The sequence below is a fragment of the Aedes aegypti genome, chromosome 3 (genome assembly GCF_002204515.2).
Source record: "Aedes aegypti strain LVP_AGWG chromosome 3, AaegL5.0 Primary Assembly, whole genome shotgun sequence".
NCBI classification, from domain to species: Eukaryota; Metazoa; Arthropoda; class Insecta; order Diptera; family Culicidae; genus Aedes; species Aedes aegypti.
In genome coordinates, this window is record NC_035109.1 from 6,279,995 (window position 1) to 6,307,458 (window position 27,464).

The 27,464-nt window shown below is 37.1% G+C and overlaps 1 protein-coding gene across 1 annotated transcript; it reads left to right on the forward strand.

Moving 5' to 3' along the window:
* The first annotated feature begins 3,026 nt into the window (after positions 1–3,026).
* On the forward strand, positions 3,027–25,855 carry LOC5570313 (eukaryotic translation initiation factor 2A). The gene is made up of 3 exons (XM_001653085.2): positions 3,027–3,189; positions 3,399–4,051; positions 24,210–25,855. Exons 1-3 carry the CDS (start codon positions 3,159–3,161, stop codon positions 25,419–25,421), a joined length of 1,896 nt encoding a protein of 631 aa, XP_001653135.2. The 5' UTR covers positions 3,027–3,158; the 3' UTR covers positions 25,422–25,855.
* The last annotated feature ends 1,609 nt before the right edge of the window (positions 25,856–27,464 follow it).

The window sequence follows — 27,464 nt, forward strand, 5'->3', positions numbered from 1 at the left end:
ACTATATACTACTTCCCGCATAATTTTGAACCAAATTAGAACGGTTCCCCGTAGTGTTCACAACCATTTGATACCATATCCGAATAATTTCGTATAACATGTAAAATAACCATAAACCACCCGTACGGTGAATGGTTTCTACAGTTCGATAAACGGTAAATGAGTAAATTACAATGTGGGGAATGGGCGGTTAAGTTATGTTACAATTTGAAAATGACGATTTTCTCGAACAAATTTTTTAGTGAACGGTTCACCTAATGGTAGCTAAACTATCCATTTTTTGCCAAGATAAATGTAATAGAAACAGTTTCGAAACAGTTAAACCATATTTATTTTCAAACAGCGAATACAGTATGTGTAATTATTCGCTTACGGTGATGCATTGTATTTTGACCGTATACTGTTCTGTTCTGTTACATTCAAACAATAAAACAAAATGTGATGAAATTAAGAAAAAATGAAGAAACAGTGAAACAAGTAGATACGTGTAAAAACCTCATTTCAATCAAAATTAAAATCTCAACTTCATTTCAATCGAAAGAAAAAAAAACATAATATTTCTGTTTTTGTTTGAAGCGAGTTTGAACGACACGTACCACTGGTTTCACTATTATTTTGAAATAACAAGTACAATTTTTATTTCCATTATTATTGTTCATCACTCAATCACTTTTTTAACACAGTTTATGCATTTTCTTCGCTTTTTTTTCTGGTGATAAACACTAATATAACACATGGGCCGATGTTTTCTGCTGATGGAACCACCCAAGCTGTTTTAAGTCGGCAGCTTCGCGACGCCTTTTGCCTTTGTCCCTTCATGGCCAGTCTGATACCAGTGGAACAAGTGAAACGAGTTACGGTTCTCTTATCTGGAATGATGACGACGAACTGCCAAGATGCAGCTTCCTGTTTGGTTCCGGTTTTCCCGTGTTCTATTCGTTTCGTTTTAGCAAAGACGGAGGCCATTTCAGCTGATTGCGAGGAAGCTTCTTGCTCCTTTGAATCGCATATCTGTTGAGACTGATAAAACACAATGCTGACTAACGGAATCACATCGGGATCAGATTACTTACCAGTTGTTCCAGACGACCGGGTGTTTTAATCAACAGCTAAGACTAGTGAAATTTTCGAACTCGCGACTTTTTTTTTATTTTTCTACTATCACCAGACAGAGCCACAACAAACACGCATAAAAAATTCAACGCGTTTAATTTGTAAATTTTATGCGATGACCATATTTTTTTGTATTTTCACATGTTCATCTAAAACAATATAGATAGTTTCAGAAATTAAGCATTACTTAACTAATTGTATTAATTTGTGAAGAAGGGCATGATATTTCTACCGCTTTGTGGATTTAAAACCACCGATACTTTCATTACAGTGTTAATTTTCTAGCGTGTTTTATATTTAAATTTTCGCCTACACATACCAATTTATTGAAATGTTTGGCGTATTGTTAGATTAAAGTAGTAAATGGTGAAAGGCACAATTCTAAATGTATTGCAAGAATAATGAGAAAAACAGTTTTACGAAAGGTGATTTTATGTTGTGACTGTAACTCGCAAGTTTGCCTTATATATTGTTAAACAATGTAAGCACAATTTAATATTCTGTCACTATTTGCAATAGGTGACTCAAAACGTTTTTAGTTGTTGAAAGTTTTGGGATATATACTGTACAACATAAACACAACTGTTTATGGTACATTAACCGTTTCAGTTAGTTGCAACTTACTGTTTCAAGAATTAAATTATCATAGGTGGCGAATTTGGTGAAAGCAGCCTGAATTGTGTCTGAAAGTGGCGTTTTATTTGTTTCTTTGTAAGTTTTTTTCAAGTATCTTTTAACGAGTCCAAATACCACTTCGATTGGGTTATAAAATGGACAATAGGCTAGCAAGAAAACGGGTAATATACCCAAGGATCGTAAATATTGAATTATGTTGGAGTCGCAGTGAATTTTGGCGCCATCCAAATTGAGTACCTTCCCGGATAAGACCGAACGTTACCGTTTGAAAGGGCCATTTTCCTGCAACATTCAAAGAATTTTTGCCGGGTGAATGTTCCATCGGTTTCAAAACACTCGACAAGCCCTTTTTGCCCTAGAAAACATAGACAAGAAACCCTTGGTTTCCGACAAAACTCCCCTCTAAAACAAGCCTTTGTCCTCTGATTCCATAACCCCGATTTCTCGTTAGCTCACGATTGGCAAACGCAACTTCATCTAAAAAAATCAGTTGATGAAGATCCCATGAAAAACTTTTCAGCTCTTCAACATATCGTTCAATGTCGGATTGACGTATCTGCATGGCCCTTCTTTCCAAAGATTTCCAGGAGAAGCCATGCGCATGGAGAATTTTACAGATGGAGGAAGCACTGATTGAAGTTCCGAAGTGGATGGCAAACTGCTGTCGGGCCTCTTCAAGGTACAAAATAGGATGCTTCAGGTACAGTTCCACTAACCAGTTCCGTTTTTCTTGATTGAATTTCCGGAAAACAACCTGCCACTTGCTGGAATTCAGGGCTCCGTCTCGCTCATAATCAATAATCCACGAACTTATCGTTGATTTGCATTTCTGATAGAGCGTTGACAACTGCGTCCGTGATAATCCGAGAAAGTAATACCCATATAAACAATGGTATTTCGTATTGCTGCTGGCTCGCCGGTGCCGAACATTTTGAATTATTGGATTTTCTTCCAAGCAGTTCATTTTGGCTATATTTTTTATAAAAAATAAACAGTTAAAAGTAGAACTTCAGAAATCGTATCGCGTTACCTTCGAAGAGGAACTTTGTTTTGAAAATATCGGAGATAAGCTGTTTGTGTGAGTCGGTCTACTTGACAGATTGAGGTGTCAAAAATGGCAAGGGCTATTCCTACGACTATTCGAAACACGACTGTTACGAACGGTCGTGTTTGATTAGGAAATCAACTTACAATAAAGGTAAAAGTGATATTTTGGGACACCCTGGTGGGTAACACTGCGGGAGGCTGTCTTTCGAACACGAAACGATCTTTTAGTTCAGTGTCAGCCCTTGACATCTGAACTGAACACTGACGGGAGCTGTCAGTAGAGGGAGCGGATTGATGTTGTGTACGTGATTCGGTGAGGTTAGTTGAAAAGTGGAAATCGCACTTTAGGAGCATTGTGAACAATGGCAAACGGAATATGTCCAACTTTGGCACGTAAGTATCGCTTTGAAGTTATATTTTACTTTGTCGATATGTAACCGACGATGTAGAATAATTTTGATATGAAAATTTGATGTAATACATCGTCAAATGATGAAAATTCTCGATTCCAAAACCGCCTCGAGTTGACGTCATTGTGTTTTTTTTTCTGCATCGGAAAACCGAATGTTTATGATTTCTCAATTCCATGTTTCTGCTTTTAGTTCGCTCCTCAACCGGAGTTGAAGTATGGAAACCGGAAGGATTCAAAGCGCCGTACGTTCCGGACTCCGGATTTGCTCGAGATGAGAGCAAACTGTGTCGTGCTATTGTTTATAGCCCTAATGGTCGATTTCTGGCGTGGGCAAACGGAACTACGGTACAAATCTGTACGGTTCCGGACTGGAAAATTGTGCACAAACTTCCGCGGCCAAAAGCATTCTACCTCAAGTTTTCGCCCGGTAGCACGTATCTGATGACGTGGGAAATCTACACGGAGAACCCGAAGGACGAGGTTAAGGAAAAGCCCAATTTGTTCCTGTATGATGTGGCCAGCGGGAAGGAAGTGTTTTCAATCATCCAGAAGCGCCATGCCGACTGGGAGATGCATTGGGCCGCTGACGAGAGCCTGGCTGCCCTGATGGTTGGCGGAGAGGTCCTCTTCTACGAGGTGAAGCCAAACGAAGCCTTCCCGTCGAAGCCAACAAAACGCCTGGGTGGGGCGAGAAATGGTGGCGTCTCGGTGTCTCCTGGCCAAAGTCCACCCTACGTAGCGTTCTATGTGCCAGGTACCAAAGGAGCTCCGTCAATGTGTCGCCTTTTCCGCTACCCGAACCTGGAGGCTAACCAACCGATTGCATCCAAGAGCTTTTTCCAGGTAAGTTTGGTTTGGAAATGGTGCAGGAAGCTACCTACATACAGTCTCCGCCAAAATAAAGTGGCTACTTGCTTGTAATAACGAAACGTGTGTCGAAACGAGGAATTCTTTCATTAAAATGTTCGTACTTTATAATTAACACAGAGGAATAGGAGGGGTAGTATGGACCACCTCAGATAGGTAGGTCTCTGACCTCGGATTTGAGCTTGAAAAACAGATGTTGACCTCGATAACCTTATGACCTCATAAAGGATGCTTCAACTAGTCAACCTTGCAAGAGTTTGATTCAATACCTTATACATTCTCTAAAATATAAAAAAATGTTAAAAGATTTGTATAATTTTTTTTTGCGTTGTGTTGAGATTTGTTTCACAGCAGTTTGGCATTTGTGCACGAAATTGTATAAATTCTAAAATACATTTTCATTCAAAACAAAACTTAAAAGGTACCGCGGGGCAAGTGGGTAAATGGGGTAAGTGAAAATAATTGATATATTATACTGAATATGTGAATTAACGTTTTAAACTCATGCGTAAACCTTTGAGGCCATTGGCCATTGAGAACATCACGATGGATAGGAGATTTCTCAGCCATTATTGCATAATAGAGTGAAATATTGTTAACCTGTCAACTATCACTTTGTAACAAGTTGGCGGCGCGCAATCTTATTTTAATATTTTCAGTGGATAAAAGTTGCGGAAAATAATTTTCTGTACCACTTCTACGTTGTTCCCTCTGACAGTTTTAAACTGCAATAAAAAAAGTTTTAGAATTAATTTGACATACCGTGATGAATCAAAATCCGGACGGTACCAATACCCGGCCACTCTGATAAAATTGATTGAATGAAGAAAAAGTTATATGTTAAAGCTAAGTATGCTGTTTCGCTCAAGAAAAGTAAAGAAATTCCTTGACTGAAAGGGTCAAGAAATTTCCTACAGAGAGCCCCCTTTGAAGTGACATTTCTTCTCAACTGCGTACTGCGATCAGAAAAAAGTGATTTTCTCGACCATTTCTTGGGAGAAATTTTCCACGCATCGTGATAGGCGATTCCTTTTCTTGTCAGTAGCAAACCGGCCTTAATATGTTAAATTTTGTGCTTTACTTTTACCTTTCGCATTGTTTATAATTTTCATGAAACTTGTGATCTAGTAATCATTGCCAAACAATTGATAAAAATAAAAACATAAAAGTTGTTCCAGTCAGACACTTTTTTTTCGCAGTGCACGTTCTTCTCGGTTAACCCTCTCTTTCCCATGGTAGCACAGGTGATCCACCGATTTTCAACGAACGCGGGGTAAACCGTATTGGTACGAGTAGCTCATAAAAAATTGGAATAAATTTATACGCTCATTTGTCTTATCAAACATCGACATAAATTACCTAAGGGTCAAACTTAGCTTAGCTTAGCTTAGACTGACTACACATATCAATGGTTGTTATTCCGTGATTGACCGAAGTCAGTGAAAATGCACAAAGAATCAACTAGAAGTTCAGCTGGGATTGGCCATAATCTTCTTCAGTGTGCATAATTCAGTGTCTCTATTTATACAAGGTCAATAACGGCGCCGGCCACGTCCTTGCAGTCAGGTGGGATTGAGGGAAGGAATGTTAGTGTGTAACCTTTGCTTTTTGGAGACCGTGTTTGCCTCTGCATCTCCACAAAGGTTACTGGGAGGGATGTTTGTTAATGGGGAGGATCGTTGGGTCAAAGGATTCACTTTGATAAGCGATTAGACCATGATAAACAATGATTTGTGAGATATATACATGCTTATACGTAAATATAATTGTTCATATAATTTCTATGTAGAGGAAAATTATGCCGACACTTGAGGTGACGAACCATTCAAAGTTTGTTGAACAAATACCTAAATGTAACATTCCTACAGCTGTCAGGACGAAAGCATGTGTTATTATATTTTACTCATTTGAAAAGAAACAAAAGACTCAATTGGTTGGGACATCATAGAACACTCTTATTCTTATGCCGTCACTTACAGTGGCGAACCATCCAAAGTTTGTTGAATAAAGTGAACCTTTCGCAAGTCTACACTTGTAGTGTCGAACCATTCAAAGTTTTTTTTAATTACAAAAATAAAGGTATATAAGGGGTGTTCTGAAAAAAAAAATGTTAAACATAAATAAATCATGAATCAGAGTTTGTGTCGATACTCACAGTGACGAACCATCCATAGTTTGTTGAAACATCATATTTACATCCCACCATTGTAACGATTAAATGTGCAGTCATACATATTTTATAGATTAGAAATAGTAGCATGAAACGAGCTCACCAATTGATCCGTTATCCTTGACTGAGAACCACAATCCACTTTCAGCTTCACTCGTTTGCTCGGCTAGCACTCAGAAAAAAAAAAAATCTCGCATAACTTCTGATCTCGCCCTAAAAGCCATTGGCAACCATGTGTGCAGCTCGTTGTTTCTGAGCAGTTGAATGGATTTTCATGTTATTTAACAACACTATGTAGAAGAAAGGATCATTATCTACCTGTCCGTGATGTTGGTTTGGATGCTTATTCTTTCATTTGCTCAGAAACAACGAGCCACACACGTGGCCACCAATGGCTTTTAGGGCGTTATCTCAGAGTATGCGAGAAATAGGCGCGCGACCCGAAAAAAAAAACACGGACGACAGCTCGGGCTTTCTTGACGCACTGCCCAGGAGCAAGCGTCAAGGTCGTCGAAAGATCAAAAAGAACGAACCGATCGCGGCACTTTTTAACTTACTCCAACCGAACTCCCCGCTCACGCCACTTTTTCACTTACGAGCGACATGTTTGATCCTGCCCTCGTCGCTCGCTCCGGCAAAAGCAAGCGTCAAGGTCGAAAGATCAAACAGAACTCTAAATTACCTAAGGGCCAAACTATTGAAAAACAATCAACTAACTATTGAAAAACAATCATAAAATTTTATTGTGGTTTTGAATAATATAGCTTATTTGGAACAACTTTTATTCAAGCACTTTTTAGAAACGCCATTTTGATAGTTAAATTGTCGAACGAAGCTGTGGGAAAGAAAGGGTTAAGCGTCGATGGAAGCTCCATCAAGTTCGGATTGATAATATTGTGATTAATTTCAATTATTTCAAGGGAGTTTTTAGTATAAGTGCAAACGGGACTATACATTAACAATACTGTGATACAAAAAATGGATAAATATGGTGAAAATACTACTTTCTATGTGTTGGAATAGACTGTCTTGGATTGAAGACCAGTGGCTCGAAATCCGGACGACATTAAGTATTCCTCAATTTGCATTTGTTAAAGGACATTTTTAAAGTAACATGAAGAGAAAACTTGAAGCTAATTTAATAAAAGTGGTATGTGATCATTCACTTCGTTTAAATTTAAAATAAAATGTGCGATTCATGTATTGCTGCAGTTTAAAGACACAAGCGTCTAACCGGATATCTATGACTTCGATTGATGTAATGAAAACACTAATTTACATACATTTCACATTTTTTAGCAACGTAGAATAAATGAGTGCATCAAAAGCGTAACAATGAAGAGTTGAATTGGATTAAGGTAAGCCAGTGGCGCAACCAAGGGGGGGTTTTGGGGGTCAAACACTCCTCCTCCTGGCGCAGTTGGTCGTACAGCGTGCGACCGCACTGAGAGCTCAACGCATACTGAATTTCGTGCCGGCAAGCATTCAGCTTATAGGTATGCGGCTGTAGAGCGTAAGAACTCAGTATCCATAAACAATTCGCTCTCACTTGCGATCGGGAGATACAAACGTGAGCGTGTTGGGGGTTTGGCATCTAAGTCCGAAAGAGACATGGATTTGCGAAAAGAGATGTGTTTATAGTTAGTACTCCGATTCAGTTTGGCTTTCTATTCCGCAGAATCATAAGGTGTTCTGTAGCTTAGTTGGTTAAAGCGCCGGTCTAGCGTACACGGAGTCGTGAGTTCGAGTCTCACTAGAACGCGTATTTTTTCGCAAATTCATGTCTCAATTTGTCAAACAAACACACTGTGTCTTCTGATTGCAAGTTTCCAAATACCAAGTTGGTCGTTTTATCAAAACAAAATGGTCGAGTTTGGAGGATTGGATCTCGGCTTCTAGTACTTGGATTGACTTAACATTTACATCCTTATTTGGAAATACATAGGTTAGCCGGAAATTCGCAGCTTTAAAAAATCAATCTTTTAGTAATAATAAATTTCCAAATTTGACAAAAACACAAAAATAAAACTGTTCCTTCCACTATTTTGCGAAATTGATCAATAATTCAAACTTGCTTTTAGAACTATATTATTTTGTAAAAATTTTGAATTCAAATAAAATCAAAGTGAAAGTTAAGACATTTTTCACACGATGAGAAACATACGATGACAAAAAAGTTTGTGTTCGAAATATCATGAATTTTCTGCAGAGTGAAATTATGTGAAGTGAGTGAAAGCTTATTTATGAATTTCAGTGCAAATTACAAAAAGCCCACTAGAAGCCAAGACCCAGGTCTCCAAGTTTGATCTTTTAATATGAAAAGCGACCCGTGGGCAATTTATTCTGTTCAGTGCTGTAAGGCTATAATATTGTTTTGCCTTTTCTGAAAACTTAACTGAAGCATTTGTGTCAGAAGTTGGTCATCCATTCAAATATATCGAGAAAAAGGTCCCATCCGCAGCATAAATAATCTTTCAATTTTCTCATTACATTGTAAACTTTTCCGACCTTCAGAGCATATGAATTTCCGGAGAATCGTTTCTTCAGTTTTAAAAAATTACGCAGAAAACGGTTGTCTCCTTCTGCATATCGAATACTGTAACATGGGACGACAACGAATGCTATGGTAAATATTCAACGAACACAGATAAGTAAATGCTGATTGAGCATTATCACGCGTTATGTATTATAATCTTGTTTAATGAGTTTAATCAAGTATGCATATTCAAAACAAAATATAATAAAACTCTACAACCCATTTTTTTTTGTTGAAATATAGGGTGCAGAACCATTAGGGCACTTCCCTGATTCATTTAGGCATGGGGGTTTTTTCTCGGTAGAATTGTCTGAAACTTTGGTGTAAGAAGCGCATCAGTACGATGCATATTGTGGCCAAATATGAGCGCTCTAACTTTTAAAAAACCCCACTGCCGAAGTGAGCCCAGAATGGGGTCTGGCTTCCTACTTTCCCAAAAATTATTACCTTCCAGATATCAAATATTACGATAATTATATGTTTACTTTGGACAGCCGATTAAAAGAAAGATGTTGATTGAAAAGTTCCAATATAAGAGGACGCACGGAAAACTTGTAGAATGTTTATGTAAAGCTAGTTCAAAACATATAAATGGGGTAGGGGCAATGGGGGCAATATAAACATACGGGGCAATATGAGCCACCCCAGTTTTGCGTTAGCGTTAGCGTTAGCGTTAGCGTTAGCGTTAGCGTAGTTACGGTAATATGAGCCACCCCAGTTTTGCCCTCAAAAACAGTGTTTTAATGTCTAGTGTCATTATAATCTGCTAAAGGATGCCTCAAATAGCCACCACAATAAAAACCGTAAGAATATTCGTTTGAACACTCAAGATATTTACAAAAATGTACAAATTTGTCCTTCGTCATGAAAAGCTTGTAATTTTGGCAGTTTTTAATTAAGCCTATAAGACAATTATATTTATAATTCTGGTAAATTTTGCCAATCCATTGAAACTTCTGATCATAATGAACAGTTCGTGAGCGAAATTAGATTTCTTCGTAAACAAAATTATTGAAAAACAATATATCATTTTTTTTGGCCTGCTGGTTTAAAAAGTCCGCCAAATTTAAATTAGCCTCATGTGATTCCGCCTTTCGCGTTTCCGCCTTTCGTGTTTCTGCCTAACGTAGGACAACCGTGGAAGTATTACTGCTCAGGTATTCAATATAAGTTTTCTGGTTCACAGTTTAGTTATTACACCAACTGAATTGTGAACCAGAAAACTTATATTGAATACCTGAGCAGTAATACCTCGACACTGTTGCATTATGAGGGCTTATCTGACTTCAACTAAAAAGTATCATACAAATCTCAGTGATGGGCCAGTCTTAGTTTCATAGACCTCATCGATTCCTCACAGAAAAGTGAATAAGTTTTCTGTTATAATGCAAAGATAGCAACGGTAAAGAAATCGATCATCGCAAGTACGCCCAGATGAAAAATCAGGCCCAAATGAAAAAAAAAACCTTCAGAAAAATGTCTCACCGGACCCTCTGAAAATCCATATGTAAACTGTTATTTCTTATTTTTTCTCTTTTTCAGGCATGAGGTCCTGAGAATTAATAACAGTACTGGTAACGAGTCACTTTTAAGTGATTTGGTTACTATTTTTGATCTGGTCACTGGAAAGTGACTTTAAAGTCATTGACGTTACTTTTTCCTTTAAAAAATGATAATGAAAGTCTTTATTTTTGACATCTGATAACAAATAATAATCTGTATTTGTCTCTTAAAATTAAACTACACTACAGTACTTTTTTGTATTAAAGATTTTTAATATTCTAGAGAGGGGGTTTCCAAGGAAACGTTTTTTTTTTTTTCATCTTTATCGTTATTCTTGCAGATATACATGTAAGGTGACTGAAGATTTTGTTCTCTTCGTCATTGGTTGTCTAAAACTTTATTTGGTTAAAAATAGATTTGCATCAATGTTTTTAGTACATAAGCACATCTTACTTGCCGAATTTCAGAAGATTTGGTCAACTCATCACGAAGAAAACAAAACAGTCGTAGATACGTACGTTAATTTCCCGTAGAAAAAAAAAACAGATTATTTGGGCGGAAATTTGCAGCTATTCTATGTACTAACAAATTCTGCAATGTATTGGATAAGTGGATGAATATAATGGATAGGAATGCTCCAGAAAATCATTCGTGGATTTATTTCTTATTATTTGTTTAAAATATTCCAGATATTATCAGGAAAACTTCTTCAAGGATTCAATTGAAAATTCTTTTAAAAATTTCGCTAGAAATGAATGCGAACAATCTTACTTAGATTTTTTTCCTCGAATACGAATACTTGCTAAAATGTGTAAAAACATTTTTAGGCGAAAAAGCTTTGAGAAACCATACACCTATGAGAGATCGTAGAGTTCTCTGCATCTTTCTTCAGTAGGTGTTGAATGAACCATTCCTTCTCATTCATCAGCATTCTCAATTGCAGAGTTGCTTAATATCAATCATATCAGCTGATGGCTGATGGTCTAAAACTATCAATATCACTTGCGAGCTATCAATATCACTTTGATTTGACAACCAACAGTAGTGATGCGACATCGCACTCTAGATCATAATCACTGCGGAATGAGTGATCACGTGTTAATTATCCATGCTGTTAATGTTTTTCAGTGACCAACAAATGGTTTCAATCTATCTGTAACACTGTCCAAAATATCGTACTGATAAATTGCCATTTTATCTGCTTAATTTAAGGCAAAACTTAACCCATCAGTGATATTTATAGTCTATCGCCATCAATGCACTAGTGATGGAGTAGACAGCATGATGTTGATGTGATATAGATTGATCCGAATTGTATCGCAGTCGGCCTGTACAAATCAGCAAATTTTAAGCGTTGATTGTGACAGCGAGCAACTCTGCTCAATTGTTGGAGTATGCGTCAATCTTGTCTATGTGTCAAGGGTTAGTCCCAAATCTTTGACTTTGGTAACGGACAGGGAGGAGGCAACCCTCATACTTCGGTTTAGAACTGTACCACCTACGAATTTGTGCGGATTGCTTCACAATTATTCCTTTCGTACTTCCACGCTTCATTAAAAAAGCTCCATATATTATGACAACAGTTTCTTTTCTAACATATTATATGTCATACCAACTAACGAAACGAAACGATACTCCTTTGTGAATCCTTCCTATTTTAGCGTTACGTAATTAATGGATGCTGTCATTCAAAACCAATTGAAAACTGTCCAAAACCACTACAGTCGAATTTCGTTCGTTGCACTATCGTTAAGTGGGCTACGTTTTAATTGGGCTCCCGTTAGTTGGGCTATAATGCACCTAAAATGAAGGCAAACGTCATTTTCTGACATAAGACGCAATTTATCCATATTGGTAGCTCTGGTTTTCTTCTGTTCTATGTTATTTGACAGCTCGAAACTCAGCCCGATTAACGTTCAACGCTCCGTCATCGTAATCATTGTCATCGTCGAAACTTCAAAAGCAGTTTTTCTGTTCAAAACTTAAAATGATTCGTTGAAAATGTGTTCATTGTGTTTCGGTTGGAGAATAGAATACAGTGAACACATTTTCCTGTAAATTTTCTTGGTTTTGAACGAAAAAACTGCTTTTGAAAATTCCGAAATCAATGACGGATCCTGCCCCCTTAAGGCCGGAGCACAATGGATCCGGTTGACAATTCGTTTTTTTTGACAGCTATTTTAAATGAACGGGATGATATGCGCCAACGCACAATGCATCCGGATTGACTTTGCGGTTTGGTACTAAACTGTACTAAACGCAAAATCAACCGCATAGTCATCCGGCAGAATATAAGATTTTCAAATCTTGCGCTTGAGTTTACGGAAAGCTTGTTTGTTTTGACCGGTTTCTACAGTGTACGGTTGCTAAGTTTAGTGATTTTTGTGCATAATTAGTTAAATTTTTACGAAATAGAATACAACCGGATCTGTGGAGCTGGTGAGATAAGCATTTTCGTTAGTGGGCAATGCACAACCTCGGCTGCAACAGAAGCGGTGTAACATGACAGTGAAATTTGACCGTGAAATTCGAAGTGAAATTTGTTGGTGATGTTGCGGATAGTTATGGTCTTCTCATCTATTTCTGTTCTATTCATCGTTGATCGATGAAGGAAACGACCATGTAGCGAAGTGCAACGAGGGTCATGCTTTGTCATTAACGATAATATTGGTTTCGTAAATCCTCCAGGAGATACTTCAGGAATTTTTCTATGATTTCCTCCTAAAATTATTTCATGAGTTTCTTCTGGGATTTTTACAGGAGGTGCTACAGGATTTTTCTAAGTTCCTCCAAGAATTGTGTGTGGAATCTTTGTTTGAGTTTTCTCTGGAAATTTTCCAGTAGATTCTTCTGAAATTCCTATAGGGATAACATTTGGATTTCCTCCAGCAGTTGCTTATGTTATTTTTTCTGAAGTGTATTCTATAACTCTACAAGGGCTTGTTTCTGGAATTCCTCTAGGAGTTCCTTTTACAATAACTCCAGAAATTGCTTCTAGATTTTCTTCTGGAGTTCCTCTAGGAGTTTTTTTTCTAGAGTTCTTTTTGTAATTACTTTCAATAAAATCTTTTTGATTTCTTTTAATAATTCCTTTTGCATTTTTTCTAGAGGTTCCTTCTGGAATGCCTCTTTATTCGAAAGCTGCTCCTGAATTTCATCAAGAAGGTGCTTCTCTCATTTCTCCAGAAGTTCCTTTTGTCGTTACAACTGAATTAATATAGAGAAGTTGACTCTGAAATTGCTAGTAAATTTCTCCAGGAGTTCCTTCTGTGATTTCTTTTGTATATTTTTCAAAAAAATGTGAATGAGTTTTCCTTCTTCTTCTTTCTAGCGTTACGTCCCCACTGGGACAGAGCCTGCTTCTCAGCTTAGTGTACTTTTGAGCACTTCCACAGTTATTAACTGAGAGCTTACTATGCCAATGACCATTTTTGCATGCGTATATCGTGTGGCAGGTACGAAGATACTCTATGCCCTGGGATGTCCAACCCGAAAAGATCCTCGACTGGTGGGATTCGAACCCACGACCCTCAGCTTGGTTTTGCTGAATAGCTGCGCGTTTACCGCTACGGCTATCTGGGCCCCATAATGGAATGAGTTTTCCTATGAGTTGTTTTAAAAATTCATCAATAAACAACTTCTGATTTTATTTCAGAAGATCCTCCAGGGTCTCCTAGAATTTCTCTTATTTGTAATAGAAATCTTCCAGAAGTTTCTACTAGAATTCTTTCTGTGGCTGCTTCAGAAAATGCTTCAAGTATTTCTTCTAAAAAGCTTCTAAGGAGTTTTTTTTTTTGAATTCAACAATGATTTTTTCTTTAAATTTTCGCCAGAATTATCTTCTGTAATTCCAGTAATTTCTCTGGCAGTTGCCTTTGAAATTTCTTGGATGCTTGTTGAATTCCTCAAAGAATTAGATCCGAAAATTTCATCAAGAAATGCTCTGAAATTATTACAAGAGTTGCTACAGAAATTCTCCAAAGAGTTAATCCTGGGTGTCCTTCATGAGAACCTCTGAAATTCTTCCACGAGTCGCTTTTAGATTATTTCAAAAATCTGCTACTGTAATTCTTGCTTCTAGAATCTCTCCTAGTATTTTCCGGAAATTACTTGCTGAAAGAGTTGCTTTTGAAATTCCTTCATTAATTTCTTCGGAAATAAATTCTTGGGTTGCTTCTGAAATACTTCCTAGTTCCTAGTGGAGTTTCTCCAAGAGTTACTTCTGGAATTCATCATAGAATTGTTTCTGGGATTTCTAAAGGAGTGGCGTCTGGGAATTCTCACATAAACGCTATCGAAATTCCTTCAAAAGTTGCTTCGGGAGATGATTTTTCAATTCCTTCCAGGGTTCAACCTGGACTCCCCTTTAACTCCCCTTTAATCACTTTAAGAAACCAACCTGGAATTTATCCGAGAGTTGCTTCTGTAATTTCTCATAGAGTTTATTCCTACTTGATTTCTGCCGAAAGTTGCTCTAAGTATTTCTTTGATTATGGATTTCCTCCGATAGTAGCGGCGGTTAGTGTTACCATGCATTTAGCCGCATTGAGTAAGGAATGTGGGTTCGATTCCCGCTTTATGCAGCCCACAGACGCTCAGACGGTTTGACCAACATTGACTCCGCCCCCAAGTTAGTAATCGTTTGACCGACTAGTAAGGAAAAGCAGAACTTTCGAAATAGAGGTACTGGAACAAATGGACACTGATGAGGAATTCCAGTTAAAATTCGCACGAAGTATTCCGGCAACACTCCAAAATTATAAGGGATCACTGTTGAGGGTTATTCTGAATAGTCATCCATATGAGAATGGCTTTGAGAATTTCTTTAAACATTTTTTTTCGTAATCTTTCAATGGTTATAGTTATTTTAGGTTGAAGTTTTTCCAGGAATCCATGGGCTATACTAGGAATTCCACCAGAAATTCTTCCTGGAAGTGTACAAGGTTTGAGGTGAGGTTTGAATACCACCGCAAAACCAAAGTTCACAATATGACCTGTTAGGAAATGTAATAATATTGAATATAAGCATTATATAAAAACTAAAAAACAAGCTCAAGTTATTCAGAATATAAAAATTAATAGGATTTGGCTAATACCTTTCATGAACAACCCAAACTTAAGCATTATAAATCCCACATATACGTGTTATTTACTGAATCAAATTGGTTCCATCTAATCTCCAACATAAATATTACTTGGTGGAGGTGCAATATTTTTTATGTCGCTCTCACACATAATTTTTATTGGTAAAATCAAATGAATCATTGAAGGTAGTTTTTGCAAGTGCCCACCGCATCAAAACAAAGGCGCCACTGTATATGGAATTTAACATTGTGACAGCATTGCTGTTCTGTCAAACACACAAGACTATGGTGGCGCTATCTATGCTTTCCATAGCGGCCGTTTTGGTTATTTTAATGATCCATTGCAAAAATCTATGTAGTTTCACACATAAAAGGAATACGGAAAATCGCTTCAGTGTAGAGGAGTTCCAGGTAAAATCCCTTAAGGAACTTCTGATGGAATACCTGGAGGAATTCCAGATGGAATCCCTGAAGAAACTCCTGTTGGAATCCCTCGAAGGACTGCTAATAACATCCCCAGAAAAACTCTTGATGGAATCCCTAGAGAAATTTACGATGGAATTCTTAGAGGAACTTCCGGTTTAATCCCTAGAGGAACTTCCAATGAAACCCCTACAGGGTCTCCTTATGAAATCCTTCGTCGAATTCATGGTAGAATTATGAGAAGTACTCCTGATGGAATTCTTGGACGAACTCGTGTTTAAATACCCACAAAATCTCCTGACCACTAAAAGAACTACTGATGGAATCTCAGTAGGTACTCCTGATAAAGTCCCAGGAGGAAATTTTAATGTAGTTCCTGATGGAATCCCGTGAAGAATTCCATGTGAACTTTCGGAAGTAATTTCTAAAAGGAATCCTTACAGGAATTCTTAATTAAATCACTGGTAACCATGATTGAACACTTGGTGGAATCACGAAGGAATTACCAATGAAATTCATAAAGAAATTTTGGTAGAATTCCTAAAGAAATTCTTGCAGTGTTACCTGGAGGAATTACTGGTGAAATACCTTGCAGGAATTCATGTTACAATCCATGGAGGAATTCCTTATTGAACTTATGATGGAATCACATGTAGAACTGCTGGGTAATTTGGTAAATAAATAAGTTAAAGATTGTGGGAAAACGCTAGTGGAATACAGTATTGGACAAAACATTTGCAACTTTTTCGATTTTCCATACAAAATGACCAACTTTGGTAAGCTATATCACAGTTATTTATGGACCGATTTGAATGAAATTTTGGCAAAACATCAGACATAACTTGAATTTTAACATATATTTTTGAATGATTTTTTCAATCACATGTTTAAAAGCAGTAACGGATTAACTAAAGTGAAATTTTTGACGATTTTTTATAAATGACATAACTAAACATATTGAAGGAATAGCTTCATGGTATCTTCAGCAAAGTTATATATTTCAACAAGATGTACAAGTTTGCTGAACACAGTTTTTGTGTAAGGCTATCAGATTTTGAGATAGATCGTTTTGAATTTTTCGTCAAAAATTACGCTTTAGTTAAACCGTTATTCAGGGCTGGTAGCAAGTCACTTTTTAGTGACTTGGTCACTTTTTTCGACCTGGTCACTAAAAAGTCACTATTTTCAATAAAAAGTCACTAAAGTCACTTTTTTCTGGAAAATGGTCACTAAAGTCACTTTTTAGTGATCTGATGATTATGAAATTAAAGGCAGGTTAGCTTTTCAAACATAAACTGACAGAAAGAAATATTTTTTATTATGAAAGCAACTGTAGTGTAAATTTGAAATCAATGTGTCAAGATTCTTGACTAAAGAAAAATAGAAATTCCCGGCTAACTTTCTGGAAGAATTCTGGTGAATATTCCGTAGACATTTCCAATGGAAAATGTAAAATTTTTCTAATGAAAAATTCTGTCCAAAATTTAGAAAGCGACTTAGGGATGAATTTTTTGTCAGAAATATTTTGATAATTTTGGCAAAAACCAGGACCATTATCTGACAGACTTGTTGGATAAATTACCAGTGATCTTTCTGCAATAATCTACGGCTATGGAAAGAATCCTGAACTTGCCTTAAGGAAGAACATCATCAAAACTCATCCGAGAATAAGCCAGAGACGGTTAGAAATAACATCCACAAAATTCAAAGAGTTTGTCAGAAATTCGTACATAACCTAAAGCGAGTACTAATTTTGCTTGAAATCATTTCAGAAATTATATTAGAAATGCCAACAAATAAACTATACATTTATCCATTAATTAACCCTCTCTTTCCCATGGTAGCACAGGTGATCCACCGATTTTCAACGAAAGCTAGCTAAACCGAATTGGTACGAGTAGCTCAATAATGATTGGAATAAATTTATACGCTCATTTGTCTTATCAAACATCGAAATAAGTGACCTAAGGGTCTGACTATTGAAAAAAACAATCAAATTTTTTTATTGTGATTTTGAATAATATATCTTACTTGCAACAGATTTTGTTCAAGCACTTTTTTAGAAACGCCATTTTGATAGTTAAATTGTCGAACAAAGCTGTGGGAAAGAAAGGGTTAATTCTTGGCACTGTTTTTTATACGACTTTGGTTAACTTTTTCTATACATAAAACATGTTTCTATAGTGAATGCATGAACATTGTAGGGAAATAATAATTGATTACAAGTGATATCAGTGGCTATTTCCTAGCATCAAATCCACCTATTCATGCAGTAATAAATAAGCGATTTCTATCGTTTACTGTTCGCTTTATAATCTAAGTATGCAAAATTAGTCATTTTCAGGACCGTAGATCAGATAAAACATGTGGATACGAGTCGCCACTGAGTGATATGATTGTTTTCAAAACCTAATTCATTTATTGAAACGATCAGTTGGAATATTTCAATTATGCATAGAATCATTTTCTAATGCTTTGTGCACGACATTCATCTAATTCGGTTAATCAGTTGTGTTTTGGAGTTATTGTTGTTTATTTACAGGGTGGCCACCGAACCGGGAAAAACGGGAAAAGCGGGAAAAAGACGGGAATTTGAATCAACCGGGAAAAAGACGGGAAAAACCGGGAATTTGAGATGGTCACCGGGAAAATCATTCTGAACGAATATCTTCAAGCTCCTAATATACAAACCACCAAAAATAAGTTGATATGGTTGATAGTATTGCCATTAGGCATCTGAAATCTTGAACAAATAGTATTTAAACATTAATGATTTGATTTCTTGTTCAAATAGTCTATTTTGCTACACTAAACTTCTTGTAAGATGTAAAAATTGGGCATATTTATATAAATTAAAATGGAATGGTGTTGGTATGTCGCTAGTTAGCTTGAGAGCAGGTAATTTTTTTTCTCAAGGGCTCCAACGTGTTTATGTGGAATAAGATATTTGAAAATCCTCCGAGAAAGTTGAGAAAATGGGTAACGGGAATAGAAGCAAAGAAGTGTATGTGGCAGAAACCTAGTTTTGAGATAATCGACTTTGAAGTTTTTTTTTTCATTTCATACTAATTGTACAAGAACCAAAAAAACAAGCCAATCTCCTATAAACTAATATTTTCAGGTAATCTTTCCTTTTTAACAGAAAAATTACCTGAAAACTCCGTCGAAAAGCTTGAATAAGAATTTTTAGTATATTCGATATAAAAACCGACCAAATTGTCCCCATTTTGCGTTTGGGCCCCTGATGAAAAACCGGGAAAATTTTGAAAATTATACCGGGAAAACCGGAAAAAAGCGGGAATTTCAAAATGGATATTTGGTGGCCACCCTGATTTAGAAAAATAGTTTTTTTTTTTCAGAAATTCTGCCACCAATTTAGCGTTTAAACTTTGAATTCATTCAGGATTTTTTTCAGAATTTTCTGAAATTCATTCACGATTGTCGTAACTTAAAATTTTCCCTCGAATTGTTCCACAGATTTGATAAGAAATGCTTCAAGTAATTCGTTTTGCATTACTATTTTAAAATTTTCAATGGACTTTTGCCAGTAAGTTTCTCATCAACATGAGTTTGTTTACCGTAATTCCATGTATTTGAAATCAGAAATTTAGAGTAATAACCTATATCAAGCTAATGTTCATCTCGTAAAAATAATCTACAATGCGCCATCTTTTTGTCTCATCCCGAACAGATAATTGTTAAGATTTGAAATTACTGCGGTTGAGCTTGAGCTTGAGCTTGAGCTTGATTGGCCGCCCGTGGATGCACTCCAGTATCGCCAGATCAGCTGCACTTACACAAGGAACCAACCGAATGACTGCTTGGGACTAACAGGCATCCTCAGTGTATAAGTGCTGGTGATCTTCTATTTTTAGGCAACAATGGCACCTGCCACGTCAGAATGCAGACCAATGAGGGGAAGGGGGAGGAATTGATGATGCATTGAACTGACTCCCATGTAGACCGTATATTCCACTGCATCCACGTCAGTTCATGCGGGAGTGTATGGATTGGGGGAAAGGCATGGCAGAGAAGTTTGCTTTTGTGGTTAGCAGACTGCCTATGTATCAGGCGTAAGAAAGGCGTGCGCGTGGAAGTAGGAAGCGTTAGGGAAACGGTTTCTTGTCCGTCTCTGGTTCTAGCGTTTGCTATGAACGAATAGTTTGAGTGTGATATATTTAGAATGGAAGATAGAAGCAAGTGAGAGATATACAACTACAAAGTACGAGGAAAGGGACGGGCCTGGGATTGAACCCATGACCTTCTGCATATGAAGCAGAAGCGGTAGCCATCAGACCACCAACCCCGTTAATTGTTAGGATTTGAAATTACTGCGGTTCTCTACATTCTAAATTTACTTAATATGTAAACTTTCGATAACTGCATGTGTGTAACATTCGACAAAAGTAGGCATTGAGTAAATGGAATACCAAGTGTGTATTTTATGGCAGTATGAAAAAAAAAACTAAAACTTCTTAAAATTACCAGAGACTCAAAAGTGCTTATTGGAGGATGAAATTTTGTGCAGCTCATACCCAATATTAGGTGAATAGTCACAAAAAAAAAATGTTGATGGGAGTTTCATTTCTACTACATTACGAGGCTCATGTATAATCTTATTGTGACTGTTATGCGGTTACTTGTAGCAATGTAACAAACTTGTTTTTTTATTTTCTAGAACAATCTTACAGATATCAGTAAGTTGATCGAAAGTGTTTATCATTTGATGACTCTCCACGGTACCAACTCTAAATTGGTTTGTTTAGGGGTATCCAGTTTCTTACATATTCTGAATCTACGTTAAAAATTGAACTAGACTCCAAAGATTCACAATTTTTCGTGGCCTGGAACTATTTTCAAAACACGTTTGAAATTAGCATGGAATATTTTGAATCACCCCTGGTGTTCGGTTTTCGCGTTTTGCTGGACAGTGCGAATCAGAAGCCCAAGCATGCAGATTTGTTTTTATTTTCGCATTAAATTTTTCATTCACGCGTTTTGCTGAACTACGTTTTGCTACGGCAACCCAAGCTATCAGGATCGTTTACACCACCCCGAGTAAAGAAAATTTGTTTTTGCGATGGTCGATTGAACGTTGAATTGAAGAGAGGTTTCAAATGCAGAATTTGGTGAGCTTGTTCCAATATGAACCAATGCCAAAATATTATTCATAGGTGCCAGAACGTCTGCCAAACGTATCCAATGGTCGTCCACATCCCATTAACATTCCACAATATCCCATAACACCTATGAGAGGTCATAGAGTTCTCTGCATCTTTCTCAAGTAGGTGTTCAATTAATCATTCCTTCCCATTCCTCAGCATTCGCAAGGACGTGGCCAGGACAGCTCTCAACTGTTGGAGGATGCGTCAATCTTGTCTAAGAGTCAAGAGTTAGTCCCAAATCTTTGACTTTGGTAACGGACGGGGAGGAGGCAACCCTCATACAACGGTTTAGGACTGTACCACCTACGAATTTGTGCGAATTGCTTATTGCTAATGCTAATGCTTAAATTCACTTTTGAATCACTCCTCGGCATATTTTACTTCGAGGCGAGCTGTCATGTAAATTGAAATGCCATTGAGTCGACGGATTGAAATCTTCTTTAATCATTTCTGATATCAACATTAAGATATTGAAAAGCAATTGAATCGTGTCATACTTAGAAAAATGTGTTCTTTCGATCAAGCTACAAAAAACTGTGAATTTTTCTTCACTAAACCAATTTAAAAAATTGTCGAATGTGTCAAATATGCAGTTATGGACAGTAGAATGGTTTATATACAAATAGAAAGTATTTTCATTTCTAGCCATTTTTATGACCAATACTTGTAGTTTTGAAGTCACTTTTAGGTCACATTTTGGTCACTATTTGGTCACTTTTTGGTCACTATTTTGATCAATTTGGTCACTAAAGTCACTATTATTTTGCTGTCTAACTGCTACCAGCCCTGCGTTATTACTCATAAACTCGTGATTGGAAAAATTATTCAAAAATATATGTTAAAATTCAAGTTATATCTGAGGTTCTGTGAAAATTTCATTCGAATCGGTCCATAAATAACTGAGATCTAGCTTACCAAAATTGGTCATTTTGTATGGAAAATCGAAAAAGTTGCAAATGTTTTGTCCAATACTGTATATAGAAACAACTCAAGAGCGCACATTTGCTAGATCACCATGGCTCGACGCTACGTAAATTCATCTGCATCGCCACTTCATGGAACGCCGAAGCTTCAATTTGACAAATAGTGGCCCAAAGTCACCCCGAGTGGGTCAATATCACCCCGAAAGATGGTATCTAACCTGTTGGCCAAGTACCTGTTTACGGATCGGCTCTAGAAATCTTTCGTCCTCCAGAATTTCGTCTATGTTTTTTTGCGCATTGTTTCAGAGATCCAAGAAATATTGAGGAGTTATCAAATAATCCCACCTAACACCTTCCAAGGCATCAATCAAAACTGTACTGTGATTTCTCTTGAACCTTGATGATGGTGTTTAATTCCCTAAAAAAATCTTAATTCGACTCGGTTCAGCATCTACTTGATGCAAATCTTTAAAATATGAAAAAAAAAAGAGATGGATCTCAACTGGTTAACTGCAACCAAACGTATTGATTGTGCGTTGATTATCCGTTTTGCCTACGTTTTCCAGTTTAGTACAAACCGGATCAAACGGATTGATAAACGCAAACTCAAACGCAAAACGCAACGTATCCATTGTGCTCCGGCCAAAAAGTCTTTCACTAAGTGGGCTACAGGTTTAGTGCAACGAACGAAAGTTGACTGTAGCTAAAATATTATGGTTTGAACAAAACATATTGATCAATTAAAAGTTAAATGTTTCTAAGTGAGAAATCGCCAAAAGGAAAGTTAATTCTGGGTACATTTGTTACATCTTTATGAAAATGCAAATTTCATTGCAAAAAAGGAACGTTTTGCTATAATCACAAAGAACATGAAGTACAAACATTTTAATTGAAAAACAAAATCCCGTTTCGACACACGGTTTCCATCAATTTGCGTAATCACAAGTAAGTAAGGTACCGTGGGGCAAGTGGGTAATGGTTTTCGCATAGTTGGGATTCTTCGAAGCCTAGAGACTTTAAATTGAAACAAATGAGGTCGTGTATATTTTTTAACTTGACTCCTACCAAATATAAGCTGTATGCTAAAATTTATTTTTATGTAAAATTCAAGAAAAAAGTACAGAAAAAGTTTTTGAAAAAACGTGTTCTTACTTTTCACTTGCCCCACAAGTGGGGTAAGTGAAAAGTTTATCGTTTTGAACAATAAATTCAAAAACTAACAGTTATATTCACGATTTCTATTACCTTTAACATTTGTTAAGGCGTTCCCATGAACAATAACATAAGTAACATGTAAACAAAGAAAATTGTATTCTTGTTACTTGAATTTTCTTCTGTTCAGTTATGTTTGTTGAAATGATTCGACAACATTATAACTGCAACATTCCCAATGTTAGTTCTTACATCATGGGACAGTAACTGCATTTCTGCTCTGTATAATTTACATCGCTCGTTATTTGTTACGAAAATCGGATAATAACTAACGGAATCCTTCAATAAAGTATTTAGAAACTTTTTTATGTGGATACACCTATACCCCATTTTTGTATGTTTTGAACTAGCTTTACATAGACATTCCACGAGATTTCCATGCGTAATCTTATATTGGAACTTTTCAATCAACGTCTTCCTTTTAATCGGCTGTCTGAAGTAAACATATTAATATCGTAATATTTGGCAACCTTTTTTTAGAGAAATTCCATGATTTGGCCATGATAATAGCATTTAATGCTTTGAGTATAGTGTTTCTTCTGATAATTCAGCACGTTCTGTTGTTCTATGATGATTGCGAACCTTGTACACTTATAGCTACCTAAAAAGAAAATACAAATTCAATCTCTAATGAGAAACTTTTCACTTGCCCCACGTGAGTAGAAAATTGACGATGTTTCAATTTAGTTATTTTTAGGTCTATGTCGAATTAATTTTAAAACATTTTTAATGCAGGTTAAAATTGTCAGAAGGGACAACTTAGAAGTGGTACAGAAAATTATTTTCCGCAACTTTTTTTCCGCTGAAAATATTAAAATAAGATTGCACACCGCCATCTTGTTACGAAGTGATAGTTGACAGGTTAACAATCTTTGGCTCTATTATGCAATAATGGTTGAAAAATCTTAGAAATCTCTTGCCTAACGTAATGTTCTCAATGGCCTCAAAGGTTTACGCAGGAGCTTAAAACGTTTATTCACATATTCAGTTAAATATACCAATTATTTTCACTTACCCCATTTACCTACTTGCCCCGCGGTACCTTAATCATTTTATTTTGGCGATGACTGTAACTTATCCGTATGTATGCGATAGACTAACGCTGGTATCTCTTTCAGGCCGACAAAGTCGAAATGCTGTGGAACAAGAAGGGAACCGGCGTGCTGCTTCTGACCAGCACAGATGTCGATCAAACCGGTCAGTCCTACTACGGAAAGCAGGCCCTTCACTTCATGACCGTGAAGGGTGACTCGTTTGCCGTTCAGCTCAACACTGAAGGATCGCTACATGCCGTTGCCTGGAGCCCACGTTCAACTGAATTCTGCGTTGTATATGGATTTATGCCGGCCAAAGCAACGTTGTACAACTTGAAGTGCGACGTTGTCTTCGAGTTCGGAACCGGAAACAGAAATTCCATCTATTACAACGAATTCGGTAATTTGCTTATCTTTGGTGGCTTCGGAAACTTGCCTGGTTATGTCGAAGTCTGGGACCTGAACCGAAAGAAGCAGATTACCGAACTTAGAGCTCCGGATACCACACTCCTTGAATGGAGCCCAGTTGGGGATGTCTTCTTGACGGCAACTACTGCCCCTAGGCTGAGAATGTCGAACGGTTTCAAAATATGGCATCACACTGGAGCCTTGTTGCACGAGACTCATTGGCCTGAAAAGCAGGAATTGCTGGAAGTTATTTGGCAAAAGTATGCCCCGGGAGTTTTGAAGGAAAATACGATAACCAATGAAAAAGTCGAAGGAATTGCATCGAAAACACCGCAAGAAAGTAAGCAAAAGTATGTTCCTCCTGGAATGAGGAACAGCATAAGCGGTGGTAGTGGAGAAACAGCCAACCATGCTGCTTCGGCTAGAGCTCCGATTCCGGGTCTTCCGCCTGGTTATCGTTCATCTGTCCAGCAGGCCAAGGACAAGAAACAAAAGAACAAAAACAAGCCCAAAGCAAGCGAAGGCCAAGGTAACCAGAACAACAAACCCACCAATGGAACGCCAAATAATCGTGCCACATCCGCTGGAGCCGGAAATTCCGCCGGAGGAAATCAGGAGAAAAAGTCCCGCCCAAAAACGGCTCCCAATCCGAATCCGTTAGCTCAGGAAGAGAACGCAACTCCACCAGCTGCACCGAAACCCACTCAAAAAGGAAGTGGCGATCCGGAGAAAGACAAAAAGATCAAAAACATTAACAAAAAACTGAAGGATATCAAGCTGCTGAAGGAGAAGAACGAGCGCGGGGAAAAACTTGAACAGACTCAAATCATCAAGATGAATTCCGAAGCAGAACTTATTAAGGAACTGAAAGCTTTGAAAACGTCGTAAATTTTAGATTTCTTTTCTTGCAATGCTAGCTCACTGCTCTTCAAAACAAAAATGATGACTCTTTTACGTTCAGTTCTTCATTAGATGTTTGAATATGCACAGACCAAGACATATTTTGACAAACATCCGCTATTTCTGTCTCAGGTTTGAATGATGGAATCCGTAACCAAACTACTTAGTTGCATTTTGTAAAAACATAAGGAAATGAGTCTCTGTTCAACCGATATTTTCGAGCATCATACTTCGAGTTGGTAATTTAGCATGAGAAGTGCTGTGTGTACTACTACCGAACAGCTACAATTGTAAACGAAAGACTTACTCAGATAAAGCGTACAGCGACAAAATTACAAAAATAGCAAAAAATATATTATGTAGTATCATCAGCAAGATAATCGGAAATTTTACCAATAAAATTATTTCAGCGCGACAAAATAGTTTTTGGATGGTCTTATGAAATTTTGAGTATGTATTTCCTTGTAGAGTCTCTTTTCCACATTCGTAGGTATGAGGATCGATATTCACATCTTTGAATTCTTGAAACACACCCCTTGTTTCTATCTACATTTGCGACCGTCAGTGGCAATCCTCATCTAATCGCACCCTCGAGCGCAGTATCGAACAGTAGGTATCTATATTAGTTAATGTCGCTTCACTAAGGCCTTATAATTCCGTTTCGACATTTGCTCCAATTTTACTTGAATTGTCGGTTGCCTCGCAAAATAGAAGGTAGGCCTGTATTTCGGATGAATGAATATCTGCTTCGTTGTAGACCTGTACGCCACCGATTTTGTATTCTCACTTATACAGGACTGGTAACGAGTCTATTTTTAGTGACTTGATGGCTACAGTCAACTCTCCATAACTCGACATTGAAGGGACCATCGAGTTAGGAAGGTATCGAGTCATAGAACACAAAACGAATGCAAATGCGATCGAAGTAACCAGCTTACAAAGCAAAGCCATGCTGAAGGTGTCTGGCTTCGATTCCCGGTCGGTCCAGGATCTTTTCGTAATGGAAATTTCCTTGACTTTCCCGTGGCATAAAGTACAGGGTGTCTACTACCTGGAAAAACCTGGAATTATCAGGGAATTTTATTCAACCTGGAAAAAACCTGGAATTCTCAGGGAATTTTGACTACACTCAGGGAAAATATTTCGAACTTATAATGCATGGTAGAATATGTCCTTTTTGTAACACAAAATCTCTTCAATCAACAACATTTTCAGCTGCGCCGCTAATACAACGCTACTTGAGTTATTCAGTTATTCAATTTTTAGTTATTTCTATTTATTTCGTATAAAACTTGCCTAAACAAGAAAGCAGGACTTCGGATTGCCAAAATGGTAAAGGCAAGTACGACTTCCAGTTCCAGCTGTGTATCTTTCATGAGCAAATGAAATAATTAATTTTGTAGAAGATTAAATATAGCAACAGGTAGGAGGTCGCAGGTCTCTTTTTAAAGGCTTGGTTACATTTTGATACATGTCTCTAAATAGTGTATATTTTTGGGTCTAGTCTCTATCGAAATTTTAATCAATATGGTCTCTAGAGTCACTTTTTGGCTTAACCCTCTCTTTCCCATGGAAGCTCCAGAACTCCATTAATATTCAACGAACTTGAAACAAACCGAACCAGATAAATACTAAATTTGATTCTATAATCATCAGATTAATTCAAAAGTCAACTAACTGTTCGAATAGTAAAGCTATTGATGAACAATCGATTTACTATTATAAAGCAACCAAAAAAAATCAATTCATTAAAACATAAATAAACTGTTTGAAACATTGTTCGTTCAATTACTTTTTATAAAAACGCTTTTTCATTTCAGTCGATCAAAGTCGTTGGAAAGAGAGGGTTAATCTGCTTGCAGTGAATTTTGGTGCAACATTCTAGAGGCTCCAGAAAAACTTTCTGAGACTATTACGTAATTTTTTCTCCAAAGATTTCTTCTGGAATACTTTCAAGAACTCCATCAGGAATGCAACCAGTGATTTTTCAATGATGCTTAGAGGAAATTCTTCAGAATTTGATCCAGAAAA

What these genes read in the sequence shown, in the direction of transcription:
- LOC5570313 (XM_001653085.2), top strand. Translation starts at nt 3,159, where the DNA reads ATGGCAAACGGAATATGTCCAACTTTGGCAC. An exon ending in AATATGTCCAACTTTGGCAC is followed by an intron (nt 3,190 to 3,398) that starts GTAAGTATCGCT and finishes TTCTGCTTTTAG; the next exon opens with TTCGCTCCTCAACCGGAGTT. An exon ending in CATCCAAGAGCTTTTTCCAG is followed by an intron (nt 4,052 to 24,209) that starts GTAAGTTTGGTT and finishes TATCTCTTTCAG; the next exon opens with GCCGACAAAGTCGAAATGCT.